This window comes from Rhinolophus ferrumequinum, chromosome 24 (genome assembly GCF_004115265.2).
Source record: "Rhinolophus ferrumequinum isolate MPI-CBG mRhiFer1 chromosome 24, mRhiFer1_v1.p, whole genome shotgun sequence".
In the NCBI taxonomy this organism is placed as follows: domain Eukaryota; kingdom Metazoa; phylum Chordata; class Mammalia; order Chiroptera; family Rhinolophidae; genus Rhinolophus; species Rhinolophus ferrumequinum.
This window is the reverse complement of record NC_046307.1, coordinates 6,267,051-6,293,360: the sequence shown is the minus strand read 5'-3', so window position 1 is coordinate 6,293,360 and position 26,310 is coordinate 6,267,051. Positions and strand designations below refer to the sequence as shown.

Sequence of the window (26,310 nt, the reverse complement as noted above, 5' to 3'; positions counted from 1 at the left end):
TCCCTCAGTTATAAATTATCTTGGAATGTAATGGCCTAATCAGTCCTCCGAAATCATCCCTTAAAGTGTAAAAATGACTTTGTTCATTAATGAGGGCTTTGTTCAGACAAAAAGTTCCCTCTGGACTTGACGTGTTTTTTGACATGCCTGTTATTTCTCCCTCATTGTACTATTAGTCTTGGTTTGAAACTGTACGGGAACAGTTTTGTTTTCTTCGTGCCAACCAACTATCACTAATGGTACCATAAGGAATAGCATAGACCTTCCCGAAGAACAAGATCTGTCAGGCAACAGTATATGTGCAAAGCTGCCAGACCCTGGACTCCTGGTGGGGTATGGGATAGCAGCCAGATGCACCACAGTGGGGCTCTAGCAAAACTGTCTCCTTTATTCATTCATTCATTCATTCATTCATTCAGGCACTTATTCATTTATTTCAGCAAACATTTCTTGAACATTTAATTTATGCCAGGCCTTGTGCTCCATGCTAGGATTGTAACCGTTCAGGAGAACGGTCTCTGCCTTCTTGGCGCTTTTGTTCTAGTGAGTAGTTAGTTAAGGAAAAACAGTTATTACCGAATTCATTTATTCAGCAAGCATTTTGAAAGTAACCCCCGCGAGCACCGTACCTGGATACAGTGGTGAATACAAAAGACATACACAGGCCCTGTTCCAGTGGGTATTTTTGTAGGGGAGAGGCAGACCTGAAGCAGCATACAAATAAATAGAGGATTTCATTTCAAACTCAGATAACACCTGTGTTGCCGCTGTGACAGTGTACTGTGAGGTGGGTGTGGAAGTGGGGACGGCCGCTGAGTCTTGCTGAGTCTTTATAGTTTCACCAATAAAGTGGGAAAAAATGACACCTGCCCTGGGTGCTTTAGGAGAGTGGGTACAAAAGTAGGGGAAAGGACAAGTTCAAGAGACATTTAGAAGAAAGAAAAGCTAGTACTTGGTGACACATATAAATATAAGAGGAGAAAAGGATAAAAATTACAACCACAAATACTATTTGGGAGACCCTGTGTTTTTGTCAGGGACCTGGTAAAGAAGCTTGTCTTACTAACTAACTGTGAATGTACAACATAGCAAAACACTGCCCTTCCGTGTATGTTGAGATGCCAAGTGAACATTATGTAATTTGTGCTTACTTCATCCCCAACATTAGGAAACTCTGGTATGTGATTTAGAAATTATGGGATGTAAGAACGGCATGATTCCAAGGTAGAGGGACACTTCAGAATTGAAGTTGAAGCAACCATGTGCTGGTCTACACTGAAAAACTAGGCTTCGTTTTCTGTACGAGTAAATGTCTCTTTTGTTCATTGTTGCATCCCCAGAACCTCCCTTATTATTGGTGTACAATATATGTATTTGTTTAAAAATGAGTGGTATAGCCAGATAGTGTGGGGTTTTACGCTGTGTAATAAATTATCTTTTATCACGATATCTCTTAGGGTGGACAAAGAGAATTCTATCTCAAGATCACAAAATTATTCGGGTAGGAGAAATCATATGCCATTAACCAAACTAGATTCAGTATGACCCCAAATGATCTCTGCACACAACTGAAGCAAAATAATCTTCTGCGGACACTGTTGAGACCTTTTCCACTTTGTGATAAAACCAAATTCCACTGGAGTGAGCCTTAAGTGAAAACATTGCTAGTCTTTTAAACATGAACAAAGATTAGTCTTTTTGAGGTGTTATGAGAATTCTTCCAGTCAGAAGCAATTCAGCACCAGCACCTCAGAAAAACTAGAGCCCACAACTGGTGGATAATATTTGAGGCTGGAGAGCTGAGGTAAATGAGGGTCAGAGCATGACACGTCTGGAGTTTTGCAATAGGAAGCCTCTGTGGAATTGTTAAGAAGGGAAGAGACATGAGATTGAAATTTTGAAAGGATTACTTTGTGATGGCTAATATTGGGGTCTTGAACAAGGGTGGAGATGGCAAGACGTCAACACATTGGAGAGAGAGACTGAGAAGTAAAAGCGTGACACACAGATTTCTGGCTTGTGCAGTTGATGGGTGTTTGCTGATGATCTCTGAAGTAATGAATCCAGGTTTTCAGGCAGAGTGGGAAGATTTCAACTTCAGTTTTGAACACCTCGAGTTTGATATGAGGGTCCTTGAGACATTCAAGGCTGTGGGGGGAAAAGGGAAGTTGAAGGAAACAGAACATCACAGGCCCACTTTAGAGTTGAAAAAGAGGGCGTATTTAAATGAATGTAAGTAAAAGCTTTCCTATATGCAAATGACAATTAGAAAATGCAATGAAAGGAGCACTCCCATTCACAATAACAGCAACAACAAAAACAGTCAACAGTAAACCCAATTAGGAATGTGGAAAACTTTTATGAAGTACTTTAAAACTTCACTTAAGGGCATTAAAGGAAGATTTAATAAATGGGTAAATATACTGCATTCAAGAATGGTAATACTCAATATTGTAAAGAAGTAAATTCCCCCCAAATTTATTTATTAAGTAATTTTTTTAAACTTGCCTAAAATGATTCTAAAGTTCAGTGGGGAGAAAAAAGCATGTGGGACTATCCTGGAAAATGCTAAAGAAAGAGTTTTAGGGGCATGTATTTTCAATTTACACAATTCTAAATTTTCACTTTTTTACAAATATATATTACTTTTTTAATTAGAGAAACAAGAAATAAAACACCATCAGAAGCTGTAATAAATTATGATCTATGAACCAAAAAGACTGGGGGGGTGGAGAGAGAGAAAGAGATTGATTTACATTGTAAGGGAAGGTTATAAAGATTATAATGAATAGGAAGTATTACTAGCGACTATACAGAATTAAAAAGAGTTATCAGGGAATACTGTAAACAGCTTTGTGCCAACAAATTGATAATTTAGGTGAAATCGACAAATTTCTAGAAAGACACAAACTACCAAAGCTGATTCAAGAAGAAATAGAAAATCTGAATAGAACTATAAAAAAATAAAGAAATTGGACTAGTAATTGAAAAACGCTTCCTACAAAAAAAACACCAGGCCTAGGTGGCTTATTGGTGAATTCTGCCAAATGTTAAAGAAGAATGAATAACAGTTGTTCACAAACTCTTCAAAAGAAAAATAGAACAAGAGGGAACACTACCCAACTCATTTTATGAAGTACGTTTCACCCTCATACCAAAAAAATGAAGGGGAAAAAAAATAAACTACAGACCAATATCCCTTATGACTATAGACAAAAAAATTCCTTAACAAAATGAGCAGACTGAATACAGTGTCATATTAGGATTATGTGCCATAACCAAGTGGAATTTATCTCAGAATGCAGGGTTGGTTTAACACCTGAAAATCAATTAATGTAGTACATCCTATCAATAGAGAAAGGACAAACACCAAGTTATCATCTCAATAGGTGCAGAAAAAGCATTTGACAAAAGCTAACACCCCTTTATGATAAAAACACTAAATAAACTAAGAACAGAAAACAACTTGCCCAACCTAATAAAGGGCATCCATGAGAAACCAACAGCTAACATCATAGTCAGTGGTTGAAAGACTGAATGCTTTCCCCTAAGATCAGAAACAAGACAACGAGGCCCACCCCTTGTATTCAGTATTGTATTGGAGATACTGAGCAGTCAGGCAAGAAAAAGAAAAGGCATCCAGATTGAAAAGGAAAAGTGTCTCTATTTACAGATGATGTGAATTTCTTTAGAGAAAATTCAAAACACAAAAATTATTAAAGCTAATAAATGAGTTCAACAGAGTTGCAAGACACAAGTTGAAATACAAAAATCAGTTGTATTTCTGTTCACTAGACATGAACAATATGAAAATGAAATTAAGAAAACAATTTCATTCGCAATAAACATCAAAAAGAATAAAATACTTAGGAATAAATTTAACAAAAAGTATAAAATTTATACTCTGAATATTACAAAACAAAGTTAAAATTAAATAAGATCTGAATAAATGGGAGGATATCTCATGTTCATGGATTAGAAAATTTAATATTGTTAAGATGACAATACTCCCCAAATTCACCTGTTGATTCAGTGAAATCTGTATCAAAACCCAGGCTGGCTTTTTTGGAGAAATTGACAAGCTGATCCCCAAATTCATATGACAATTTAACAGATCCCAGGTAGCCAAAACAGTCTGGAAAAAACAAAGTTGGAGGACACATGCTTCCTAATTTCAAAAATTACTACAAAGCTGTGGTAATTACTATGGTCTGAATGTCTGTGTGTTGAAGTCCTGACCCCCCCAAAGGTGATAGGATTAGTCATGAGGTGACTTAAGCCATGAGATGCTTAAGTCATGAGGGTAAAACCCTACCGAGTAGGATTAGTGCCTTCTAAAAGAGACTCCAGAGAGATCCCTCGCCCCTTCTGCCATGTGAGGATACAGTGAGAAGTCTGCAACCCGGAAGAGAGCCCTCATCCAACCATGCTGGCACCCCGCTCTCAGACTTCCAACCTCCAGAGCTGTGAGAAGTCAACGTTTGTTATTTATAAGCTGCTGAGTCTAGTATTTTGTTATAGCAGCCTGAACAAACTAACACATAATCAAGACAGTGTGGTCATGGTACAAGGAGAGAGACATAGATCAACGGAATAGAACTGAGAGTCAACAAATAAGCTCTCACATTTACAGTGAATTGTTTTTCAAGAAGAGTGTCAAGACAAGTCACTGGGGAGAGAATCGTCCTTTCAACAAACTGTGCTTACTGGTACAAGTGTGTATCCACCTGCAAAGAAATGAAGTTGGACCCCTTCTTACATCATACACAAAAATGAACTCGAAATAGATCACAGACCTAAATGTCTATTTAAAAGTAGTGTAAGAATAATTTAAGAGTATTAAGAGTAGTTAGAGCATCTAAATGTATACAAAAAGCTAAAAGTATAAAACTCTTAGAAGAAAATATAGGACTAAATCTTTAAGACTTTTCGTAGGCAAAGTCTTCTTAGACATGACACCAAAGCACAAGCAACTAAAGAAAGCAGATAAATTGGACTTCATCAAAATTAAAAACTTAGCTGCTTCAAAGAACACCATCAAGAAAGTGAAGACAACCCACAGAATGGGAGAATATTGGCAACTCTGAAAAGTATATTTTATCTTTAGCTAAAAAGGCAAGCAGCCAGTTGTAAATAGGCAAAAAAGTCTAAATAGAAATTTCTCCAAAAGGATATATCAATAGCTAGTAAGCAACAGCTAGTAAGATGCTCAAAGTCGTTAGTCATCAGAGAAATGCAAATTAAAACCACAGAGATATAAACCACAGAGCCAGACAATAACAAGGATTAGTTGGGGATGCGGAGAAATCAGAACACACATACACTGCTGGTGGGAATATAAAATAGTGCAGATGCTGTGGAAAACAGTCTGGCAGTTCTTCAAAATGCTAAACATATATGTAACCCAGTAACTCCACTCTTGGGTTTGCAAGAGAAATAAAATACATATCTATACAGCAACTTGTACAACATTTTTCAGGATAGCCAAAAGGTGGAAACAACCCAAATGTCCATCCTGTGATAAAGAAAATGTGGTATATTCATACAATGGAACATTACTCAGTTCAGGATGGATATATGCTACGAGAGGAACTTGAAAAACGTTATGCTAAATGAAAGAAGGCAGTCACCGAATACCACATATTATATAATTCTATTTATATGAAATGTCCAGAATAGGCCAATCCACAGAGACAAAGTAGATTAGCAATTGCCTAGGACTGGTAGGATTTGAGATTAAACAAAGAGTGATTGCTCATGGATACGGGATTTCTTTGGGGGATGATGAAAATGTTCTAAAATTGATTGTGGTGATGGTTGTACAACCCTGTGAGTATACGAAAAACCATTGAGTGATACACATTAAATGGGTGAATTGTATGGTATATGAATTATATCTTGATAAAGCAGTTATATAAAAATATTCTCAGTGAAGTTTGCAGAACAATTATATATATATATATAATATGAATATATTTTGTAAGTAATATATAGGTTCATAATAAAACACTGTATTCTTAAAAATTAGCAAAATTTGTGAAGCAGTATATAAAAGAGATGTTGGTGTATCTTCCCTTGAAGATACAGCTTTAATAACGTAACAGATCTGGTGACAAAATTTCTTACAGTAATTGAGTAAAATAACAACACTAGCATTTATTGCATTCTTTCTATATGCCAACATTGTGCTGAATTCTTAACATACCTTTTGTCATTTGTTTTTCACAATACTGAACGATGTCCCCATATATTCTATCATGTGCCCCTTGCTTTCTATTCTCCAACATACCAAAGTTTACATTTACAAAATTGTATTATTTATCATAATCTCAAAAACACATGCTTCCTTTTGTTGTTGTTAGGAGTGGCTAAAAAGATAAATACTGTAGGTCTTAATTTGAATTGGTAGTTAACTGAGCAATTAATAAGAGCATATTGATATATTTATCTGTGTTTAAGTCAGAATTTAAATTTAAACTAAAAGAGTTTGTATTTGTTATTGATTCCCGATTAGAAGAGAAAACACTTTTTTGTTACTTGTCAGTTTTTTGTTTGATGTAGTACCAAATTCGAAAGGCAATCATCGGCAAAGATAATTTTTAGAATTTTTTTCCACTGTAAATATAGACCAGTATCTCGGTCAGTTTGGGCTGACATAACAAAATACCATGGACTAGATGGCTTAAATAACACACATGTGTTTGTCATAGTTCTGGAGGCTGACAGATTCAAGGTGGCAGCAAAATCCCCCGTCGGTGAGGGGCCTCTTCCCAGCGTGTAGACGGCCACCTTCTCACTGTACCTTCTTCACATGGAGGACAGAGTGAGAGCGAGAGCTGTGGTCTCATCTTTCAGGGACACTGATCCCCTCGTGAGAGCCCCGCCCTCATGACCTCATCTAACCCTAAGCACCTCCCAAAGGCCCCGCCTCCAAATACTGTCACATTGGGGGTTGGGGCTTCAACATACGAATTTGGGGAAGTGGGGGACACAATTCAGTCCATAGCTACTAGCTGTGGTGAGAATCTCGTCCATAAATGCTAACCCTGGCGTTTTCTGTTTGTTTTTAGTATTGTGTGCCAAGAACCTTGCAAAGAAAGACTTCTTCAGTAAGTAAACACCCATTTTTGCTCTCTTACAATATTAATATTCTTCACATATTTCTGAAATTTTAAACTTTTTTAAAAACACTGGGTATACTCTCCTAAAAGTCCTGCCCTGACTGAGTAGAAACCCGTGGTTGGACAAACTTCACTTCCCAGTTGACTGCCACACCAAAGCTCCTTAGCTCCAAGGCGCGGAATTTCTAACTCAGACAAGAAAACGCTCTGTCTCTCTCATTCCCTATTCTGGCCACACCCTGTTTCCTCTGTCTTTCCACCCATTAATACATTGCTTTCTGCTGGATGGAGTGTTCTCAGTTCAAATACAGATGAGACATTTTTCTGTAAAATAGCTAGGTTTGAGTAAAATTGTTAATCAAATTTTATAAATTAAATCACATTTTAAAAGCCTTGTAATTAAAGGGATTTTTAAAAATAGAGGATCCTTTTCTAAAGGAAGGAAGCACCCCTTAACTCAAGAAATTCACCTACTATAAAGTATGTGCCTGCAGCATGAAATTCTTCACACTCTTTCTGATCCTCGCAAGAACACTGCTCAGTTCTTAAGTGGTATTATTCACACTTTAAAGGAAGAAACTTAGGCTCACAGGCTTTATTCACGTCACTAGGAAGCTCCAGAGGGGTGGCTCACCGCCAGGCCTGTCTCCTTACCACCTCTCTGATCTTGTAATCCTCTGATTCATTTAGGAACTTATTAAGACTTGGTGAACACTTGCTTCCATAGATAAAATAGACAACAATCAGTAAACAAGATTTCTAGGCACTGTTCCTTTTTAGAAAGTATAAATACAATTAATTATAGACACCTTTTCTCCATTTAGTTAGCCCTACTTAGTGATCATTAAAAATGGGAATTTGAATTTAAGCTTATTTTTATAATTTTCTTTAAGCCTGGTTTTCTTTCCTGGGCTCAAAAAAATCTGAGGGTGACGTCATACTGGATTGCCTTTCTTAGAAAGCTAACTAGATCAAAACTAACGTTAAATTAGAGAAACCAGGGTAATCATCATTACCAAATTAGATGACCTCGAAGCTCCCTGTAGCCTGCAAGACTGTTCTGTGTCGCCTTGGTAGATCCATTGCCTCATCCAAGTGTGGCTGTCCCCTCTCCTCTAGGACTCCCCGACCCGTTTGCAAAGATTGTGGTGGACGGATCTGGGCAGTGCCACTCAACGGACACTGTGAAAAACACATTGGACCCAAAGTGGAACCAGCACTACGATCTGTGAGTTGAATATTCTATATATGCCGTTTGGGGAGCAGCAGGAAAGTAGGTATCAAGATTTTAAAGTGAAGCGTGTCATTAAAAGAAAGAAAGGATTTCTAACTTCTAACTGATACCAAACGTGGATAGCCAAATGAATATTTGTACTCTAATTTTGGAATTCGTATTCTTGGAAGTTCTTATGTTTGACATTTTCATAGATTTTTTTATGGTTTGCTTTCATAACTGTGATCCTCAAACTTTTCAATCTTCCAAAGGTCCATAGTTCAGGTCCTCTATATACTACTGTTTTCTCAGTGAAACCCTAAACCTGATTGTAGAGTTTTTACTTTAAAAATGCATCATTATTATTATTATTGTCGTTGTTGTTGTTGTACATGTTTCTTATGCAAATAGACATTTTGTATATTTCTGATGATTTTTTTTTAATTCTGCTTTTTAGTACAAATATATTTTCTGCAAGAGAAAATAGTTTGGTATGCTTGAATGTATATAAACCTACACCCCATCAGACAATTTCCTACATTAATCCATAAAATGGATTGCACTTTGAAAACCACTATTTTACTTGCACTTATGGTTTCATGTCCCTGCTACGAAATTTTTGTCAAAGTAATAATGATAATTGGTTATGTATTAACACAAATTGTACTGGGTTTGGGTGGGATTTTTAGGAGCTGGATTCTAAGACTCCCTTTCAGCTGCACTGAGGTACCAATTAGTGGCCTGGAAAGTAGTTGTCAGTACTTGTCCTGAAAGCTTACCCCTGTGGATGACTTACTCTGAGAATAAGTGGGGGTGAATGTCCGAGTTAGGCCCCGTCAGTGTGCTTTGGACAGATCTGGGGGTTTCTAAGTAATCCCTTGTTGCAAATTAGTGTTCAGTAGTAAGCCTAACACTGGTGGGCATTTATGAATCGTGCCATTGTCCTTTGGAACTAGTAAACTATAGTAAATCTCTGTTACAAGAGTATCATCTTTATGTGGTTATCTACATTGGCTTCTTAGATAATGGGTTGTAGTTCTTTTCCCAGCCCGTTGCAGTTAGTAGACGTGTATTTATTTAGTGCCTGTTACGTGTGGAATATAGAACTAACATTATTTTAAAAGGATTCTTCTTTAGTAACAAGTCCATCAGATAAAATCTCAGTGGACTGTCATAATTCAGAAATACAATTAAAAATGAATTTACATGTTGCTTTCAGATATGTTGGGAAAACTGATTCTATAACCATCAGCGTGTGGAACCACAAGAAAATTCACAAGAAGCAGGGAGCTGGCTTCCTGGGCTGTGTGCGGCTGCTGTCCAATGCCATCAGCAGATTAAAAGATACTGGATGTAAGAACCAAACGCTTTTCTGCCTCTAATGCAACTGAAGAAGGCTTATGAGGCTTTTTTTTTTTTTTTTGAATACTGAATACAGAATTCCTGCCTTCCTCCCTAGTTAACATTTCCCTGGGTTAAGTTTTCAATTGTTTGTTTGCAGACCAGCGTTTGGATCTATGCAAACTAAATCCCTCAGATACTGATGCAGTTCGTGGCCAAATAGTGGGTAAGAACTTTCTCATCTGTATAAAGAGATGCTTTTACAGAACTGAACATTCAGCTCTTCATCACTGAGAAAACACATACAGGCACTGACAAAGGTGACATACTTCGAAGGACAAACCACATACGTGGGCCATCTCTTCAGTACTAAAACGTTTCATCTTGTGTGGTTTTTATTATTTTATCTAATTCCCTTCAACCTGTCATTTAAAATTGAGTTAAAATGACTAAGGTACAAAAAGATTTAGGGTTATAATTTTCAATGTCATTTTTATCATCACATTAATGGACAATGAATTTGTCATTGTATTATCCAAGGGTAGATGATAAGATTGGTGGCCACATATTCAAGAGTTAAGAAATAGTTTCTTCAGGAAGACCCATCATCTATGTAAAAAGCAAAGATGATTTCTGAAGACTTCCATGCAATATGATTTTATAGTTAGAGGACTGAATTATTTAGAATGAAAAAATGAAATGTGCCAATGTTAACAGTGTTGACTGGCGGTATTCTGTTGGAAATGATGTATCTGTTAAGTAACTCATCCTGTTCACTCAGATTTTATTAGCATTTTAGGGTGACTCTAAAATGCTGTCTGCTGGTTGTACACATTGCGAGGAATCAAAGAAAACAAAGTGTCTTAGCAACACACCAGAGGGACTTTGACCCCAAATCTTTTAGGTATTGTCTTATGTAGACTTGACCCCGAGATAAGTGAGCAGTGAGTATACGTCCTGAAAACTGTCATAATGGAAAAGTTCTCACTTAATGCTTTTTTGTTTGTGATTTCTCCTCTTTGTGGAGGGAGGTGCTGGGGGAAAATGAATAACTGGGAGCAACTTGATAAATGTCTTTGCTGTTCACAGTAGGGACCAAGAATAAATATTTAGCTTCATCTAGACTTTGCACATTCCGGAAGTGCTCTCTGTGTCCTTCATTAAACATAAGTCGAAACCTTCTTGAAAGATAGGTAACTTAGAGGAAGTGAATATTGTGTTCTGTTCTGTTTATGGAGAACACGGAAAACACAGAACCTCTTCCTGCTCCACATTTACAAGGAATGTTCCAGGCGGTGTGGTCTGCAGCTCCTGGATTAAAGCATAGGAATATATGTGTATGTGTAGACGTCCATGCCTCGCTTTTTAAACAAATAATGTGCATCAATTATACATTTACAATGGCTCACTGTATTATAATTGTATACCATGCCACTGGATTTTAACGCAAGACGTTCTTTTCTGTTTTAGTCAGTTTACAGACACGAGACAGAATAGGCACTGGAGGGTCTGTGGTAGACTGCAGAGGACTGTTAGAAAATGAAGGGTACGTATCACCATGACAATGCCTGCTGAGTTCTCTGCCACCTTGGGCTCTTACTCCCGTTCTCTCTGTGAAGTTATCCTTCACAGCTTTTCAGGGTGCTGAATGCTTGAGACGCAGGAAAGGACTTTGGGGTGAAACTGGAATCCAGGTTCCTTGTGTTTAAAGGAAATTGTAAAGACTAGTGGGGTTGTGCCCAAAAGACTCAGGATCCAATTTAAAGAGGTTCTCACTGGCCAGAGGTGGATCAGTTGGAACATCAGTAAGAATTATAACTGCAGTGGATTGAAACACATCAAATATATTAAAAATGAACATTATGTATTCATAATGACCTAGGGAGAAAAACAAAACCCTAAAACATCTAAAAAGAAAAACCAAAAACCTCAAAAAAATCTCATTGGTCCACAACTTGGCGATCCCCAATGAATTAATGAAGCTGAGTGATCATCATTCGTAGCTGTTAACAGCATCATAAAGGAGAGGTGATCTGACATTAACGGAAATCCAGGGGACAGAAGAATGTGTTGCACAACCCACAGGGGTGCAACAACCACCATCTAGAAGGGGGGACTCTGTAGAGTGTAGAAGACACAGCCCAGTGTCTTCACAAATACACTGCTAGGAAAGTAAATCGCAGGGAAGGAAAAGAACCTGTAAATTAATAATAAGAGAGACTTAAGAGACATACCTACTAAATGCAACTGTGGACCTCGTTTGGATCCTGATTGAGACAATTGACTGGAGAAAGTGAACACTGGTGTTTGGTGGTATTTAAAAAATTAATGTACATTTTCTAGTCATGATAATGGAAAAAGCCCTTCTAGAGGTAGATGTGGAAATAATCGAGGATGAAATGGGAAAATGTTGGGATTGGTTTCAGAGTGGCTCAGTGGAGAGAAGAATTGGCCTCTAGCACGAGACAGTCGTCATCGTAGCTGGGTCGGGGGATTCATCTCCCAATTGGTGGGTATATTTGAAATTTTTCAATGTAAAGTATTTTTTAAAAGTACTTGCTTATAGGGAAAATAGCCTAGTAAGGTAAATTGTCTTCAAAATTGTTCAGAGCTGAAGATTTATGTTAAAGAGTACTTACAGTCATTATTGTGGAAAATAACAAGGGCAACGGAATGTTTGGATTTGACTTAAAATCAAATCACATTTCATGAGCTCCTTATTGTGTGAAGTTGGTTTTTTCAGTCATTCAGCTCTACCCAAGGATGAAGCCCCGCAGGTGATCTTGATGGCCCTTTATATATGGCTCCCTTTTGGCCACTTGTTCCTCATGCAAAAGTCTTCCTATTTAAATAGGACAGTTTGATTTTTACGAAACTAAGCACTTGGCATTGTTCAAGAAAAGCAAAATAAACAGCTGTGAGAGCATCCCGTTGATTTCCAGGTCCTTGTGCCCATGCTTGCTGTGCTCTTCCCCGTTTCAGCACCGTGTATGAAGACTCCGGGCCCGGAAGGCCACTCAGCTGCTTCATGGAGGAGCCAGCCCCGTACACAGATAGCACCGGTGCTGCTGCTGGTGGAGGGAACTGCAGGTTTGGGGAATCCCCAAGTCAAGATCAAAGACTTCAGGCACAGCGACTTCGAAATCCTGAGGTCCGAGGGTCACTCCAGACGCCTCAGAACCGACCACATGGCCACCAGTCACCAGAACTGCCCGAAGGCTATGGTGAGAGAATTCACCCTGCTCTCCTGAGCTTTATCTACCGTGTGCCAGAGAGCTTTGATTTTTTTTTTCAATCTTTTTTAGTAACTTGTGCATGCCTTAAATGCTGATGTTTGCCGAGCTGTGTGCCATACGATGGTTGTGTCAATATAAAGACAACTGGGAAAATATGGTGATAAATCTTGCTTGTCACGAATTTGTCAGCAATTGCCCCAATCTCCCAGTTTAGCAATTGTATGAAAATTTTAGGCAAATGAGTACCAAAGGAAATCAAGATGGTACTTGGGCTAGATGAGGGTATTTGTAATGCTCTGTGATTTGAATGTGGAAAGGACAGTATGGGGTAAGAGTGCAGAAAAGGGGTCACTTGACAATCACAGGGAGAACCTAAGGAAAGATGGAATATAATTGAGATATGGCAGATCATAGCAGAAGTAAGAGCGTATGGAGGTAATAGAGGTCAAGGTAAGGTCACTCCTAGGTACTGGATACGTAAACAGCGTGTCATCCAGGGCTGTGGCTCAGTAAGGAGAACACGCCTCTCCAGGTGTGAACAGGAGAAAGGAAGACAGGCCCCAGCATTTGCTTAGGGCTTGTGATGTGAGGAAGTCGGCAGAAGTTACCCACTGCCCTTTCAAATCCTTGATAATTTTAAAGAATGTTGAAAGCAAGCTTAGCCTTCGCGCTTGGAGGATTGGTTGGAAGCTCCCCTTGCAACTGAATTTTACCTAATCAATTGTGTCCACCACCATCTCCCCCCTCTCCCCCCAATTTCTTACACAGAACAAAGAACAACAGTGCAGGGGCAAGTTTACTTTTTGCACACACAGACTGGAGTTAGCACGTGGCACGACCCCAGGATACCAAGGTAGGTTTCTCCAGTGCGCACCGAAGCCGGTTTTCCAGCCGTTGCCTGGATCCCCTGACTGGATGAGAGAGCCCCTTAGGTTAGAAGAGTGGCAGCTCAAAGAGGATGTCGTCTCGGGGTCCTGGACTCAGGCTCCCGGGGTGAGGGTCCCAGCTCTGCTGCCACCTCCAGACTCTCCACCTGGTAAATCGGCAGCTGCTGGAGCACAACGGGCCTTTAGAAAGCAGTCCTGTATCTTGAAATCAATTCACATAACCAAAAAAGGCCCTCCCTCCTAGATTGAATCCAATGTGCCCTGGCTTGAAAAGCCAATAAAGCCTTCAAGCTGTGTTGCTCTCATTTTAAACTGAAAATACTGATGGAACAAGTGATAGGATGTATGGGATTTGCTTCAAATAATTGTTGTGGGGCCAGTAAATAGGGATGTATTTAAAACAGGGTCACAATGACTTGATAATTGTTGAAGTTGGTTATTCATTATGGTCTCTCTCTACTTTTTATGTGCTTAAAAGTTTCCATAATAAGGAGTTAAAAAGGAAATATAAAGACTATCACCCTTTCTCTCTTCTACTTTACTGTCCCTATTGCCTCAGTCCCTTGGGGACCATTCCTGGGGGAGATGAAGCTTTTCTATACGAATTCCTTCTACAAGGCCATACATCTGAGCCCAGGTCAGAGAGACCCCTGCCCCACCTGTGACAGAGTTATGTTTGTTTGTTTGTTTGTTTGTTTTTCTTTGCTTTGCCTTTTTAAATTTTTTTGGTTTGTTTTAGAATAGCATTACTACCTAATAACACTTATTTGGTAATGCTCATTTCCTTTTCATTCATAATTTTCTTTATCTGAGAACAAGCTTTCTGTCTTTGATTTTTCAAGTCTATGTTGAATTTACAATTCACTTTCATAGTTAGAATGGACATTACCTGCAAATGGATGTGTCTCTGTGGTAGCCACCACAAGAAACATCAGTCATTTGTGCTAATTGGCAACGCCTCTTGGTCAGTAATGCTGTGCTCCCATATGACTGGATTATACTGAAGTAATTAATCAAGAGCTTGGAATGGGAAACACTTTCTTAACAAAGCCAACGAAAAACTGAGAGTGACTCTTCCTGGTATAGCTGTGTAGAATTGTGAGATTTCAAATGCATGTTAATCCATCCCCATCAGCTTTAAAAGACTTGGCTGTCTGGGGGCTTTTCAACGAAGCAACTTCTCTGACCTTGAGCATTTCATTTAACCTGGGAATTCAGATAGTTTTCCGGCAATATAGGTGCTTCCTACTCTTTGGCCGTCTCAGGTATAAGAAAGGATGTTCCCCAAGTAGACCTATAAGAAAGGATGTTCCCCAAGTAGACCACGTTCCCTGTCCTGGTTATAGGCTCCGAAAGTGGCCTTTTTATCTGTAGGATTTTGCTGTCACTTGCAGCACAGCGGCCCGGCCTCAGGGAGTTTGGCGTAAGTAGCACCATGACTATCAGAACTGGGACACGGCCGCACTGCTAATGGGCTCCTGTGGCTCCTCTCGCTGAAGTTCTGGTCTTATGCCTCCGGACAAACCTCTCTGTGTCTTCTGTTTGGTAGAGACCTTAACAGCGTGAACTGTGATGAACTTGGACCACTGCCACCAGGTTGGGAAGTCAGAAGTACAGTTTCCGGGAGAATATATTTTGTAGATCATAATAACCGAACAACCCAGTTTACAGACCCAAGGTTACACCACATCATGAAGTAAGACTTTCACAAAATTTTTGTTGACCTCTTCCATTTATCATTGAATGTTTTCTATTACTATTTTTCTGAATTTATCTACTGCATTGTTTGTTAGTGGAGAATAAGCAAAAGCAAAAGATGATAAATATTTGATGGACAGTTGCATGTTTTAAACTCTCAAGTTAGCCACAAGCAGCATTGAAGCCACGTTGTTGCCACCCTCTTCGCGCAGCCAAAATGAAATTCACCACGATGGCAGTATTATGCAGGTTCATTTCCAAAGCTTCCACATGCGCACTGTGATGAAATGCATGGCCCTTAGAGTGAGAAGCAGTAGAAGAAGGTTTTCATCACTGTCTGGAAGGGCTACCACAGTCGATAATGCTACTTGCAGGAGCCTTTTCCTGTGCTCGTCCTTCCAGATAACTGGGAATTATCTTGGCTCCCACGTCCAGTGTTCCAGGCTTCTTGTGTTCTTAGAACACAAGAGCCCACGTGGCTCTTCTCATTGACAACCGACATCAGTGGCAAAACATGAACAAGACAAATGCCACTTTGTCTCTCTACTAGTCCTAGTCCTTTTATTTTATGGAATTTTGCTTTTAATGGGTGGGCTTAGATATCAGTTGGTTCGGAAAATGAATGTCGACCATTAGATTTCACTTGAGTAGTCTGCTCTTGTGCATGTTGCCCCCCTCCACTATAATCTGCTTGAAAAATGTTTCACATCAACTCCATTGAATTCTAACCGCCAAGGCACATCTACTAGTGTGTTGATCAGTGTCATACGCGATGCGTGACAAATGATAGCAGTTGCTGTCTTTATTTATAGCGATGATAATGTATCAGCTACGCTGTTGCTTGGAAGTAGGATAGCTCCTTTGTTGTATCTGAGACATATTTAGGCTAATGGTGGCCACCAGCAATTTTTACACGGCCATGTCATCAGAGAAAAAGTGTCTGCTTGAAGTTCTGTGGAATGAACTCTCTTCTTGGCCCCTTGGTGTGGGGGGCATTGCTTGCAGCTCCCTTGGCCATTGCTTGTGGAGTGACTTTGATGCTTCTGTCCTTTTCAAGTCACCAGTGCCAACTAAAGGAGCCCAGCCAGCCGCTGCCATTGCCCAGTGAGGGCTCTGTGGAAGATGAGGAGCTTCCCGCCCAAAGATACGAAAGGGATTTAGTCCAGAAACTGAAGGTCCTCAGACACGAACTTTCACTTCAGCAACCCCAGGCCGGTCATTGCCGCATCGAAGTGTCCAGAGAAGAAATATTTGAGGTATGCAATTTAGTGCAACTAAGAATCAGGCACAGTCTCTGCATCCATGTTAGTAAACAGGGCAATTCAGCCAAAGGAGCGGCCCCCAGTAACCTCCTTGGTTTTAAGGGGGTGCTTTCAGGGGACCGCTGTGCAAGCGATTTCTGCATTTCAGCAAGCTCCTCTTTCTGTTTGCTGTTTCAGGTATTGATTTTATTACTCCGTAAAATGCAGGCATTTGTCAGGAGCGGTGCCCATGTAGAGAGAGGAAACTGCATTTCCTCCTGTGATAACAATGTAAAAAGTTAGATGACTTCTGAGGTGAAAATCTAGAGAATTATGCAGAAAGAGGAACTGAGCATTGTAACCCCTTTCCGCATTACACACTTTATATATGTCAGTGGTCTGCACCAGTCACTCCTGCTATGGCCTCGTATGGAACTTGGTCCAATGGCACTGCCTCTTCAGAGACGCTGAGTGGCCGAGTAGCCACCTTGTTGTCTCTTCTGGAAATAGGAAGATCAGATGGCTCCTGGGAAGGGCTCTGTCCCTTATCCAGCCCCCTGGCAGGATCAGGGTCCCTAAATAGGCAGGGCCCTCTTGTAGACTGGGCCCTTTTCTCAAGGAAGGTGATCATAAGGTGGCATCGCACCTGTGTTTGGCCCATAGCCCACCTGCCTTGTGGAATCACTGGCAGACGTGACCAAATGAGACAGGGTGAGAACTGAACACATTCCCACTGGCCCAGCGCCCTGAGAACAGTGGAGGGCACCAAAGAAGCGCCCGGGGCCGAGCTTGATGCTGGTGTGCAGCCGCTGCTGGATGAGTGGGTCAGCTGAAGTGCCCGCTTTTGCCCACTGAGCATCTTAAATGGTTGCCAGGGTTAGAAAAGAGCTGAATTATTGACATTTTGCTGCTGGATCATTTCCACTCAACCTCCTCTTTCCCACTTGGGATGGTAGAGTTTGAATTACATTAAATTTAAAGCATGAAAAGATTCTTAAGTGCCTTATCACTGAACATATCTACAAACACTTAGCTAGTCCCACTCAAAATGCTGAATGTGAGGGAATGTCAGGCAGACCACAGGTTTTCTACGTTTTTGGATGAGCTACTTTATCCCACGTAAACCCTTTTTTGCTTTTTGACTCAGTGAGAGTCGTGTGATTTTTCACTTGAGATATAAAAACAGTCTCAGAATTCTTTTAATGTTCAGACTTTCTAGTGACATCTTCATTTGGGTTAAAATATATAAAGTGTTTATAGTATACATTGAAATTAACTTGTGTAGAGAAAATCAACTCTGCTGAGGACATTTGTTCTTAAGTCATTAGTGGTTGTGCTGAAAAGTGAATATGTGTTTCCTTTAGGTACAGTATTATCTGGCACATGTTTGTTTTGTTGTGCTTTCTGAGCGAGAAACAGTGGGAGAAAAGATGGTGGAAGCAGAATGTACTAGAAGGCAAATAAACATTCTGCACAGGGGCCAGATAGAACTCAGATTTGAATGAATGCTTATGTTGAATCTGGCTCCATTATCAGTAACTTTTCATCTTTTTATAACTTGGAGAATAAGAAAAGTTCTTCTCTGAAACTGTAATTTTCATACGTAGGAGTCTTATCGCCAGATAATGAAGATGCGACCGAAAGACTTGAAAAAACGACTAATGGTGAAATTCCGTGGGGAAGAAGGTTTGGATTATGGTGGAGTGGCAAGGTGAGGTGCTAATTTATTCACCCTTGCCGCTGCACAGACTTGAGCATAAATGTGATACTTACAGAGAAAAGTTGTCACTTTCTGGTGCTTGTCTTGGAACAGTCAGGACTTGAAGCGTTGCCTTCAGTGAGCTTTCTTAGAATAAGAAAACCTGAGAGCATGTGCACACTAGCATCTTGCCATAACCTATCGGAATGTACGTGGTCCTCACCATTAATTTCCGTTGTGTAAAGCGAGAATTAAACTTTTAAACTTTCCCCCTTCTTCATCTGACATGACTGAACCTGAACCCTGAAGGACCTGCTCCTGAAATTAATCAGGGAGGCGGCCTTGCTTGTCTCATTAGAGGATTTCCGGGCGTGGGCGCTGGGCATGTAAGTTGCATTTGTGTCAAAGGAATTTTGTAAAATGACATTTTGTTCAAAATAATTCATGCAAATGATTTTTTTAAACAGAATATAATAATGAAAAGCTACTACCATGTTTCCCCGAAAATCGGACCTAGCCAGACCATCAGCTCTAATAAGTCTTTTGTAGCAAAAATTAATATATATAAGACCTGGTCTTATTTTAATACAAGACCGGGTCTTATACTAATTTTTGCTCCAAAAGATGCATTAGAGCTGATGGTCCGGCTAGGTCTTATTTTCAGGGAAACATGGTATTTTCTGTCCTACCTCTTTTTGCCTTCGACATTACTGCGTTTTTGCTCTTTTAACTGTTTCTTCTAATAGGTATCTTTCTATCATCAAATCGATTAAATTGAGATATTATCTATTGATTTCATGATTTATGGTCATAGACACAGACAGACTGAATAATGGTTGTGGTGAGGGTCTAATTTAAGACTCTCACTTCCCAGTTTAGTAATGTCAGGATGTTTAGATCTCCTATCATTGTCTTTGTGACTTTGCGTAAGGTGTTTTCACCATTATTTTCTGGTTGGTCAACTGAAGACATTATCTCTTGTCCTCTCTTTTTCATAAGAAAAGGGTAGTAATGCTCGTGACTTCCCCTTCTGCATTCCTTCGGTTTCCCTCTGACATTCTGTCATCTGTAATATTACTTGTGTATTGTCAAGGTTGAAGATTTATATTCTGTTCTGTATCTAAAATTAAGCAAGTCTCCTATGCTTGTCTGCCTATTTTTTTTTAACTTATTTATTATTTTTTTTAATTGGGGAACAATGTGTTTCTCCAGGGCCGCCCAGCTCCAAGTACAGTCGCCATTTTCAATCTTTAGTTGCAGGGGGTGCAGTCCACCATCCTATGTGGGAATCGAACCAGCAATTGAACCTTGTTGTTAAGAGCTCGCACTCCAACCCACTGAGCCATCCGGCTGCCCCTCCGGTCGGCAGCTCCTTGTCTTCAATCTAGTTGTGGAGGGCACAGCTCACTGGCCCACGTGGGAATCAAACCGGCAACGCTGTTGTTCAGAGCTCACGCTCTAACCAACTGAGCCATCCGGCTGCCCTTGCCTATTGTTTTTAAGAGTTGAAAACCAATACATTGTTTATACTGTTGTGGCAATGTAAATATTTCCTGGTAGTCTATAATTTATTTTATCCTTTTGAACAAGTTTTTCAAAGAATTTCTCCTTCTTAAACTAGGCTCTGTCTTTATCGCCCCATTAAATTGCTTTTGCCATCACCTTTCCCCCATCCCCCACCGGCTCTCCCTCGTGGAGACGGTCCCATCTGCCTGACGATTCTCCAGGCCTTTTGCACAGGTGTCATCATGGGACTTCGCTGCTTTCCTGGGTCAGAGCCTTGTTTTGTGAATCCCATACCTTCCTCTTTTCTTGCTTTACGACCTTCTGTTACTACAGTATATCTTCAAGTACCTTTCTTAGAAAGGATGGTGTGGGAGGTGAATTTTCCAAGATCCTGTGTCTGAAAATATCTTTTAATTTACATTTTGAGTGATAGTTTGGCTTTTTATAGATTCCAGGAAGAAAATCATTTCCATTCAGAACTTTGAAGGCATTGCTGTCCTATCTCCCCGCACCCAGTGTCACTGAACAATGGTCTGGTGACAGTCTGGTTTTCGTCACTTCTCCACCACACGTTACTTGGCCCTATCCAGGAGCACCCAGCATCCGTAGACTCTACCACCGTTTTCTGTTTTCCACCCCCTCCTGTCCTCACTTCCTCCTTACTCGTAATCACACCATAATCATTCTCTGCACCTCTGCTCAGCACCCGCTCCTCTTGCCATATGCTGCACTTACCTGGCAACACCCCAGCTCGGCATTAACCCATCGTAGGTGGCTCTGTGCCTCACCTGAGAAGCTCAGTGTGACGAGGAGCAAACGTACTTCCACGCTGCTGGCCTTTCTCTGCACCGATGGCCACAGACCCCAAGGTATCAGTTTTCTCGTCACCCCTCCTGTTCTCAGATTCTAGCCACACTTCCACCTAGCTGCTGACTTTGCTTCCTACTTACCTGAGGAAGCAGAAGCAATCTGAAGTCTTTGCTCAGCCCCACCAATACCCAGTCTGCCTGTATCTGCAGCCATGGCTCGGCCTTTCCTGCCGTGATCCCGAGTGGCCCGTGCGTGTTTCTGAAGCAGAGCGACCCGCTCCTTGCATGAGGCACGCCAGGCCTTTGGCTTCTATGTTACTTCACATCCATGTCACTTCATCAAAGCGTCCTTTTTTCTTGGGTCAATCTCACCACATACAAATATACAAATGTGTTTCAATAACTCCCTCCTTAAACAAACATGCCCCCACAACTTCCCTGGACACTGCATCCCTTTCCTGTCTAAGCTTTAAGGAGGCAATAAAGGCAAATAAAGTAAAAAGACAAACAATTAGGAATTCCAGGACAGACACAAATGTGTTCAAGAATGCTTAACTCTCAGTCATCACCCTGTTTCTCTGTTATCTTTATAGCAAAACCCCTCGGAAGAGTTGTGTGCACCCCTATTCCTGCCTCCACATCCCTCGCTTTCTCTTGACTCCATTCCACACCCTTTGAAGCCTATTGTGTCAGGGTGACCGTGACCTCCATCTCACCAAGCCCAGTGCTGCCGCCTCCGTCTGTGGCCTAGTCTGTCAGCAGTACTTGGCGTAGTTGGTCTCTCCCTGCTTCTCGAAACACTGTCTGCACTTGGTTCCTAGGACCCCACACTCCTGGTCTTCCTCTGGCTCACCCCCAGCTCCCCTTGCTGGCGCTTCCCTCTTCCTTACGTCTGAGCGCCGGCGTGCCTCCGAGCTGGGTCCTGGGCCGGGTGCCTTCTCTGCACCCCTGGGTGGACGTGCCGAGGTCCCTGGCTCCGTGCTGAGGACACTCAGAGGTATCCCTCCTGCTGACTCCTCTCCCCTCAGCCCCACACTTGTTTATCCAACTGCCTCTCACACCTCCTTGGATATTTTTAAAGCATCTTCCACTTAACAGTCCAAAATTTCTGACTTGCCCTCTCATACCAGCTCCTCCCTAGTTTTTCCCAGCTCACTAGAGGCCCCACTGAGTCCCTCTGGCTCAGCACCAGTCCAGCACGTGGTCCTCGCAGCTCTACCCTCAGAAGAGAGTCCTGCCCACTCCTTCTCCCTTCCCTCTGTCTGGCTCTTGACTGTTTCACTTACCTTCCTACTTTCTCACTTATCTCAACAGGCCGCTGCACCCAGAATGACCTTTCTAAAAACTCAGCTGAGTCTCTCCCCTGTTCCTGAGCCCCCAGAGGCTTCCCCTCCCACCTGATGGCCCTGCCTGCACCTGCCTGCCCCAGCACTGCTTGGCCGCTGCCTCTGCCCCTCCCCCCCCACTCCTGCCGCCTGGTGCACAGAAGCTGTGTCCCTCTGCCTAGAAATCATCCCCACGGTGTCACACAGCTTGTCTCATCGGTTCACTCAGGTCACCCCAGGCTCTGATCCGCCTGCCGTGGTGTGCTGGGTGAGCTTTCTCCCTCTGCCTGCGTCTCCAGCGGGCACACAGCCTGCGGTCAGGAACTCTGTGTCCATGGAGGCTGAGGCCTCAGTTCTTGACAGAGCAGCTAACACGTGTGAGCGCTCATTTCGATAAACATCTGCCGAATGAATGAGTTTTACTTTTCAGTCATTTCTTCACCCCCATGTCCTTGCTCTGATCTTTCTGAAACGCCTGTTAACTCGGATTTTGGATTCCTTAGGTTGATCCTTTATGTCTCTCATCGCTTTTATCTTCCATCTTTGCTGTTTCCCCCCCACATTTCTTGTGGGAGATTTCCTCAACTTCTCTTCCAGTGCTTCAACACTTTTTCAAATCACCATAGCATATTTATTCACTGAATTCCATTGTAATAAAATATAAAATGAAAGAATTAAAATAATGTGTCTATCACATGACCAAATCTTCTTAAAGGAGAATACCCCTATAATTTGTATGCCCTTGTAAGAATCGTATGTATTCATTAACTTAAATATTGAGCCTCTACCACATCCCTACTAGGCACTAGTAGGGATATGGCTGTGAGCAAAGTTACACGTTCTCTGTCCCCTTTACCCTCCGCGTGCCCCATGTAAAGGAGTTCTCAATCTGATGAGGTACGGGCATCAGTCAAAGAATTACACAAGTAAATATAAAACCATAAGACTGGTAGGTACTACAGAGGAGGACCCAAGCAGATGTGTAATAGTGGCCCTGTCGGGGAGTCTGGATAGGAGAGCCTCACACCTTCACAATTTAGAAAACACAGGCAAATTGTCAGCCCTACAGCAGTTTTCCCAAGCAAAATTATGTTCTGATATGCATTATAATGTGGTCTCATTCAGCTTCTGGATAGAGTTGGGATACTTCAGCAGCCAAAAGAAAAGAATTAAAAAGAAAAAAGTATATGTGTATAGATAGATATAGTCATATCTATATCTATATATTAATATATACCTTGTTTCCCCAAAAATAAGACCTAGCTGGACCATCAGCTCTAATGTGTCTTTTGGAGCAAAAATTAATATAAGACCCGGTCTTATTTTAGCATATAAGACCGGGTCTTATAATATAATACAATATAATATAATATAATATAATATATAATTAATATAATACCGGGTCTTATATTAATTTTTGCTCCAAAAGACGCATGAGAGCTGATCGTCCAGCTAGGTCTTATTTTCAGGGAAACACGGTGTATGTGTGTGTGTGTGTGTGTGTGTGTGTGTATATATATATATGGTCACAGGATGTAAAGTAGTACAGCACAGGGAATATAGTCATAGGAATTGTAACAGCTATATATGATGTCAGAGGGGTAGTAGACTTGGGGGGGGGTTATCATTTTGTGAGGGGTGTGTCTAATCATTACGTTGTTTCGTACACCTGAAACTAATATGAAAAATCGAATTAAATTATAAATAAATAAAAGAAAGTCACCATATGCCCTCTGGTCCTAGGACAGAACCATCCCACTAACTCCTTCCCTTTCTCTGGCTCTTCCTTTATCTCACCCTCCCACCTCCAACTTGTCCTTGACTCCCTTTGGATAAGTGTCCGGAAAAGCCTGCATTTTCCTGAGTTCACATTGGTATTGCCTCCCTACAGGAAATATTTTCCTTTCACAGTTGTACAAGTTTCTTCCTTGATCTTCTCCCTCTTGATTCTAGAAACCATCTTTCTTGTGGCAAATGTAACTTCTCTGTATGCTCTTGATAATGCTAATTCCATTTCCTGACAAGAGGCTTAGGCTCTCTGTCCCCCTTTTTAGGTGAGAATCTTGCCACTTAGTCACTCATATTTATCCTAACAATTCAAATAAAATCACTACTTTCTTGTCTGTGCTATTTCCTGTAGTCTCAAGATGTCTCTAGAGTTCAGTATCTCAAACTGTTTCAATTTACCATTATTCCTTTGCATGGCTGGTATTCTGTATTCCTAGGCACGCATGTGAATAGCTTGGCTGGGTTTGGAAGGAGTTGTGTTCTTGTGCATTTTCCAGTTATCAAGTCTTCCACGTGCAGATACATGTTCGTGTAGCTCCCTGGATTGACGTGGTGCTGTAATGGAAAGAGCTGTGAATCCTTGTTCTGCCACCTCCAATTTGATCTTGCATTGTTATTTCACCTCTCAGATTCTACCCCAGGTCTAAATGGGATCATACCTATATAGACATGAGGAAGAGACTTAAATTACATATACGTGTATGTATGTACTCATTATCTGCTCAAGGAGAATCAGTCTACACTCATATTCCCAGTGTTTGGTTCTGGACCACTTTCGTTCTCTCTTTTGTCTGTATAGATAGCTCTTCCCTTACACTTCCAGAACATTCCTAATAGGCCTCTTTACCTTGTCCATGGCTTGGTCAGAATGTTTGCTTGCATTTTAATCACTTCCTGTCCTTAGTTTTTGTGAAAATGATTCTTCTCAAATTCAAACTCCAAAACTTAGAGATGAATCAAAGTACTATCACTGGCAGATTTTGCCTTTCTAGTCAGTAGACTTTATAAGATTTGGAATCTCATCTCTGGCAGTTCCTTTCTGTTCTTTGGAGTTCAACACACAACTTTGTTATGGCCTGATTATTTTTTGGTTATTCTTACAATTTTCGTAGGTATTTGTGTTTGTGCTTATCCTTTCCTATTCTTTCTCAATTCTCTGTCTTTTCTATTTGAAAAAGTAAGGAATTCCAGAAGAGAATTTGAAGCTGTTATCTTAATGAGATTTATCCATTTGAAAGGAGTTTGAATAGAAAGAAAAAAAAGCTATGTGTAGAACTTCATAGGTATTTGTATGAGGTTGTCCCATATGTGGGCTTGTCACAACCTGGCCATACATAGCAATCGAATCATACAGATTCTATTTAGAGTGCTTTTTAAATTTGTTTTTGATTTGTGTTTTTTTTTAAATAAGGAAATTATTCAAACAAAGGAATTCAGAAAATAACTCATTCTTATGCACTCCACCCAGATTTTAAAACTCTTAACATATTTTTAAGCTTTAAACTAGTTTTTTAAATTATAGAAATGATAAATGTTAATGGCAAAAAATAAGAATTGAACATGACAAAAACTTCATGAAGGGCAGAAGATATTTTTAAACAACCCCTGCCTCCCCAGACTGCGAAATGTTTTCTCCTTATTTAAACATTATTGCATGTTACAATCGATCAGAAACTTAAAAACTAGAAAGAAGCAAAAGAAAAACATGAAAATGCCCCAGAATGTGATTCTGCAGTTAACTGTTGTCAACATGTTAGTGTGAGTCCTTCCTGTCTTTTCTGTGCTCTGCGTAAGGATTTTCTGTTTTGTGTCTGTGTGCACACACGCTTTTTAAATAAGAGTAGGATCATATTGCTTTTCACTGCACTTCTGTTAGTTACTAACACATCATTAACAACATCGCCTGAGGTGTGCTTTTTTGTGTTTTTTTTTTTAAATTGGGGAATATTGGGGAACAGTGTGTTTCTCCAGGGCCCATCAGCTCCAAGTTGTTGCCCTTCAGTCTAGTTGTGGAGGGCGCAGCTCAGCTCCAAGTCCAGTCGCCGTTTTCAATCTTAGTTGCAGGGGGCGCAGCCCACCATCCCATGTGGGAATCGAACCAGCAACCTTGTTGTTGAGAGCTCGAGCTCCAACCCACTGAGCCATCCGGTTGCTCCTCATCACCTGAGGTTTCGATCTTTGCAAACTAGCAGAGAAAAACTCAGCTGGGCCAAGAACACCAAGCCAACTGCTGAGAATGCTGTACTTTTAAGGTGCTGCTGATTCTCGTCAACCACAGTTGTTTCTCAGCTTAAGTTGTGGTTGGCATTTTGGCCAGAAAAGCCATTTCTGATGCTACTAGAAGCAAGTTTTTACTTCTTTAGACTTATTTTCCCTATCTGTACAAATCACATTCACTCCCAGCCAGGTACTCTTACCAGTTTGGCTTTCCAGGACACAGCGGTAC

At 40.8% G+C, this 26,310-nt stretch overlaps 1 protein-coding gene across 2 annotated transcripts in view; it reads left to right on the top strand.

Annotated features, from left to right (window-relative positions):
• The window catches only part of SMURF1 (SMAD specific E3 ubiquitin protein ligase 1), a 101,596-nt gene that overhangs the window by 62,585 nt on the left and 12,701 nt on the right, over positions 1-26,310 (top strand). For both annotated transcript variants that reach the window (XM_033096355.1, XM_033096354.1), the window contains exons 2-11: positions 7,071-7,109; positions 8,241-8,349; positions 9,554-9,687; positions 9,836-9,901; positions 11,146-11,221; positions 12,658-12,899; positions 13,680-13,764; positions 15,348-15,494; positions 16,554-16,752; positions 18,345-18,448. In XM_033096355.1, coding sequence (XP_032952246.1) covers positions 7,071-7,109; positions 8,241-8,349; positions 9,554-9,687; positions 9,836-9,901; positions 11,146-11,221; positions 12,658-12,899; positions 13,680-13,764; positions 15,348-15,494; positions 16,554-16,752; positions 18,345-18,448 — 1,201 coding nt within the window. The remainder of the gene's footprint in view (positions 1-7,070; positions 7,110-8,240; positions 8,350-9,553; positions 9,688-9,835; positions 9,902-11,145; positions 11,222-12,657; positions 12,900-13,679; positions 13,765-15,347; positions 15,495-16,553; positions 16,753-18,344; positions 18,449-26,310) is intronic.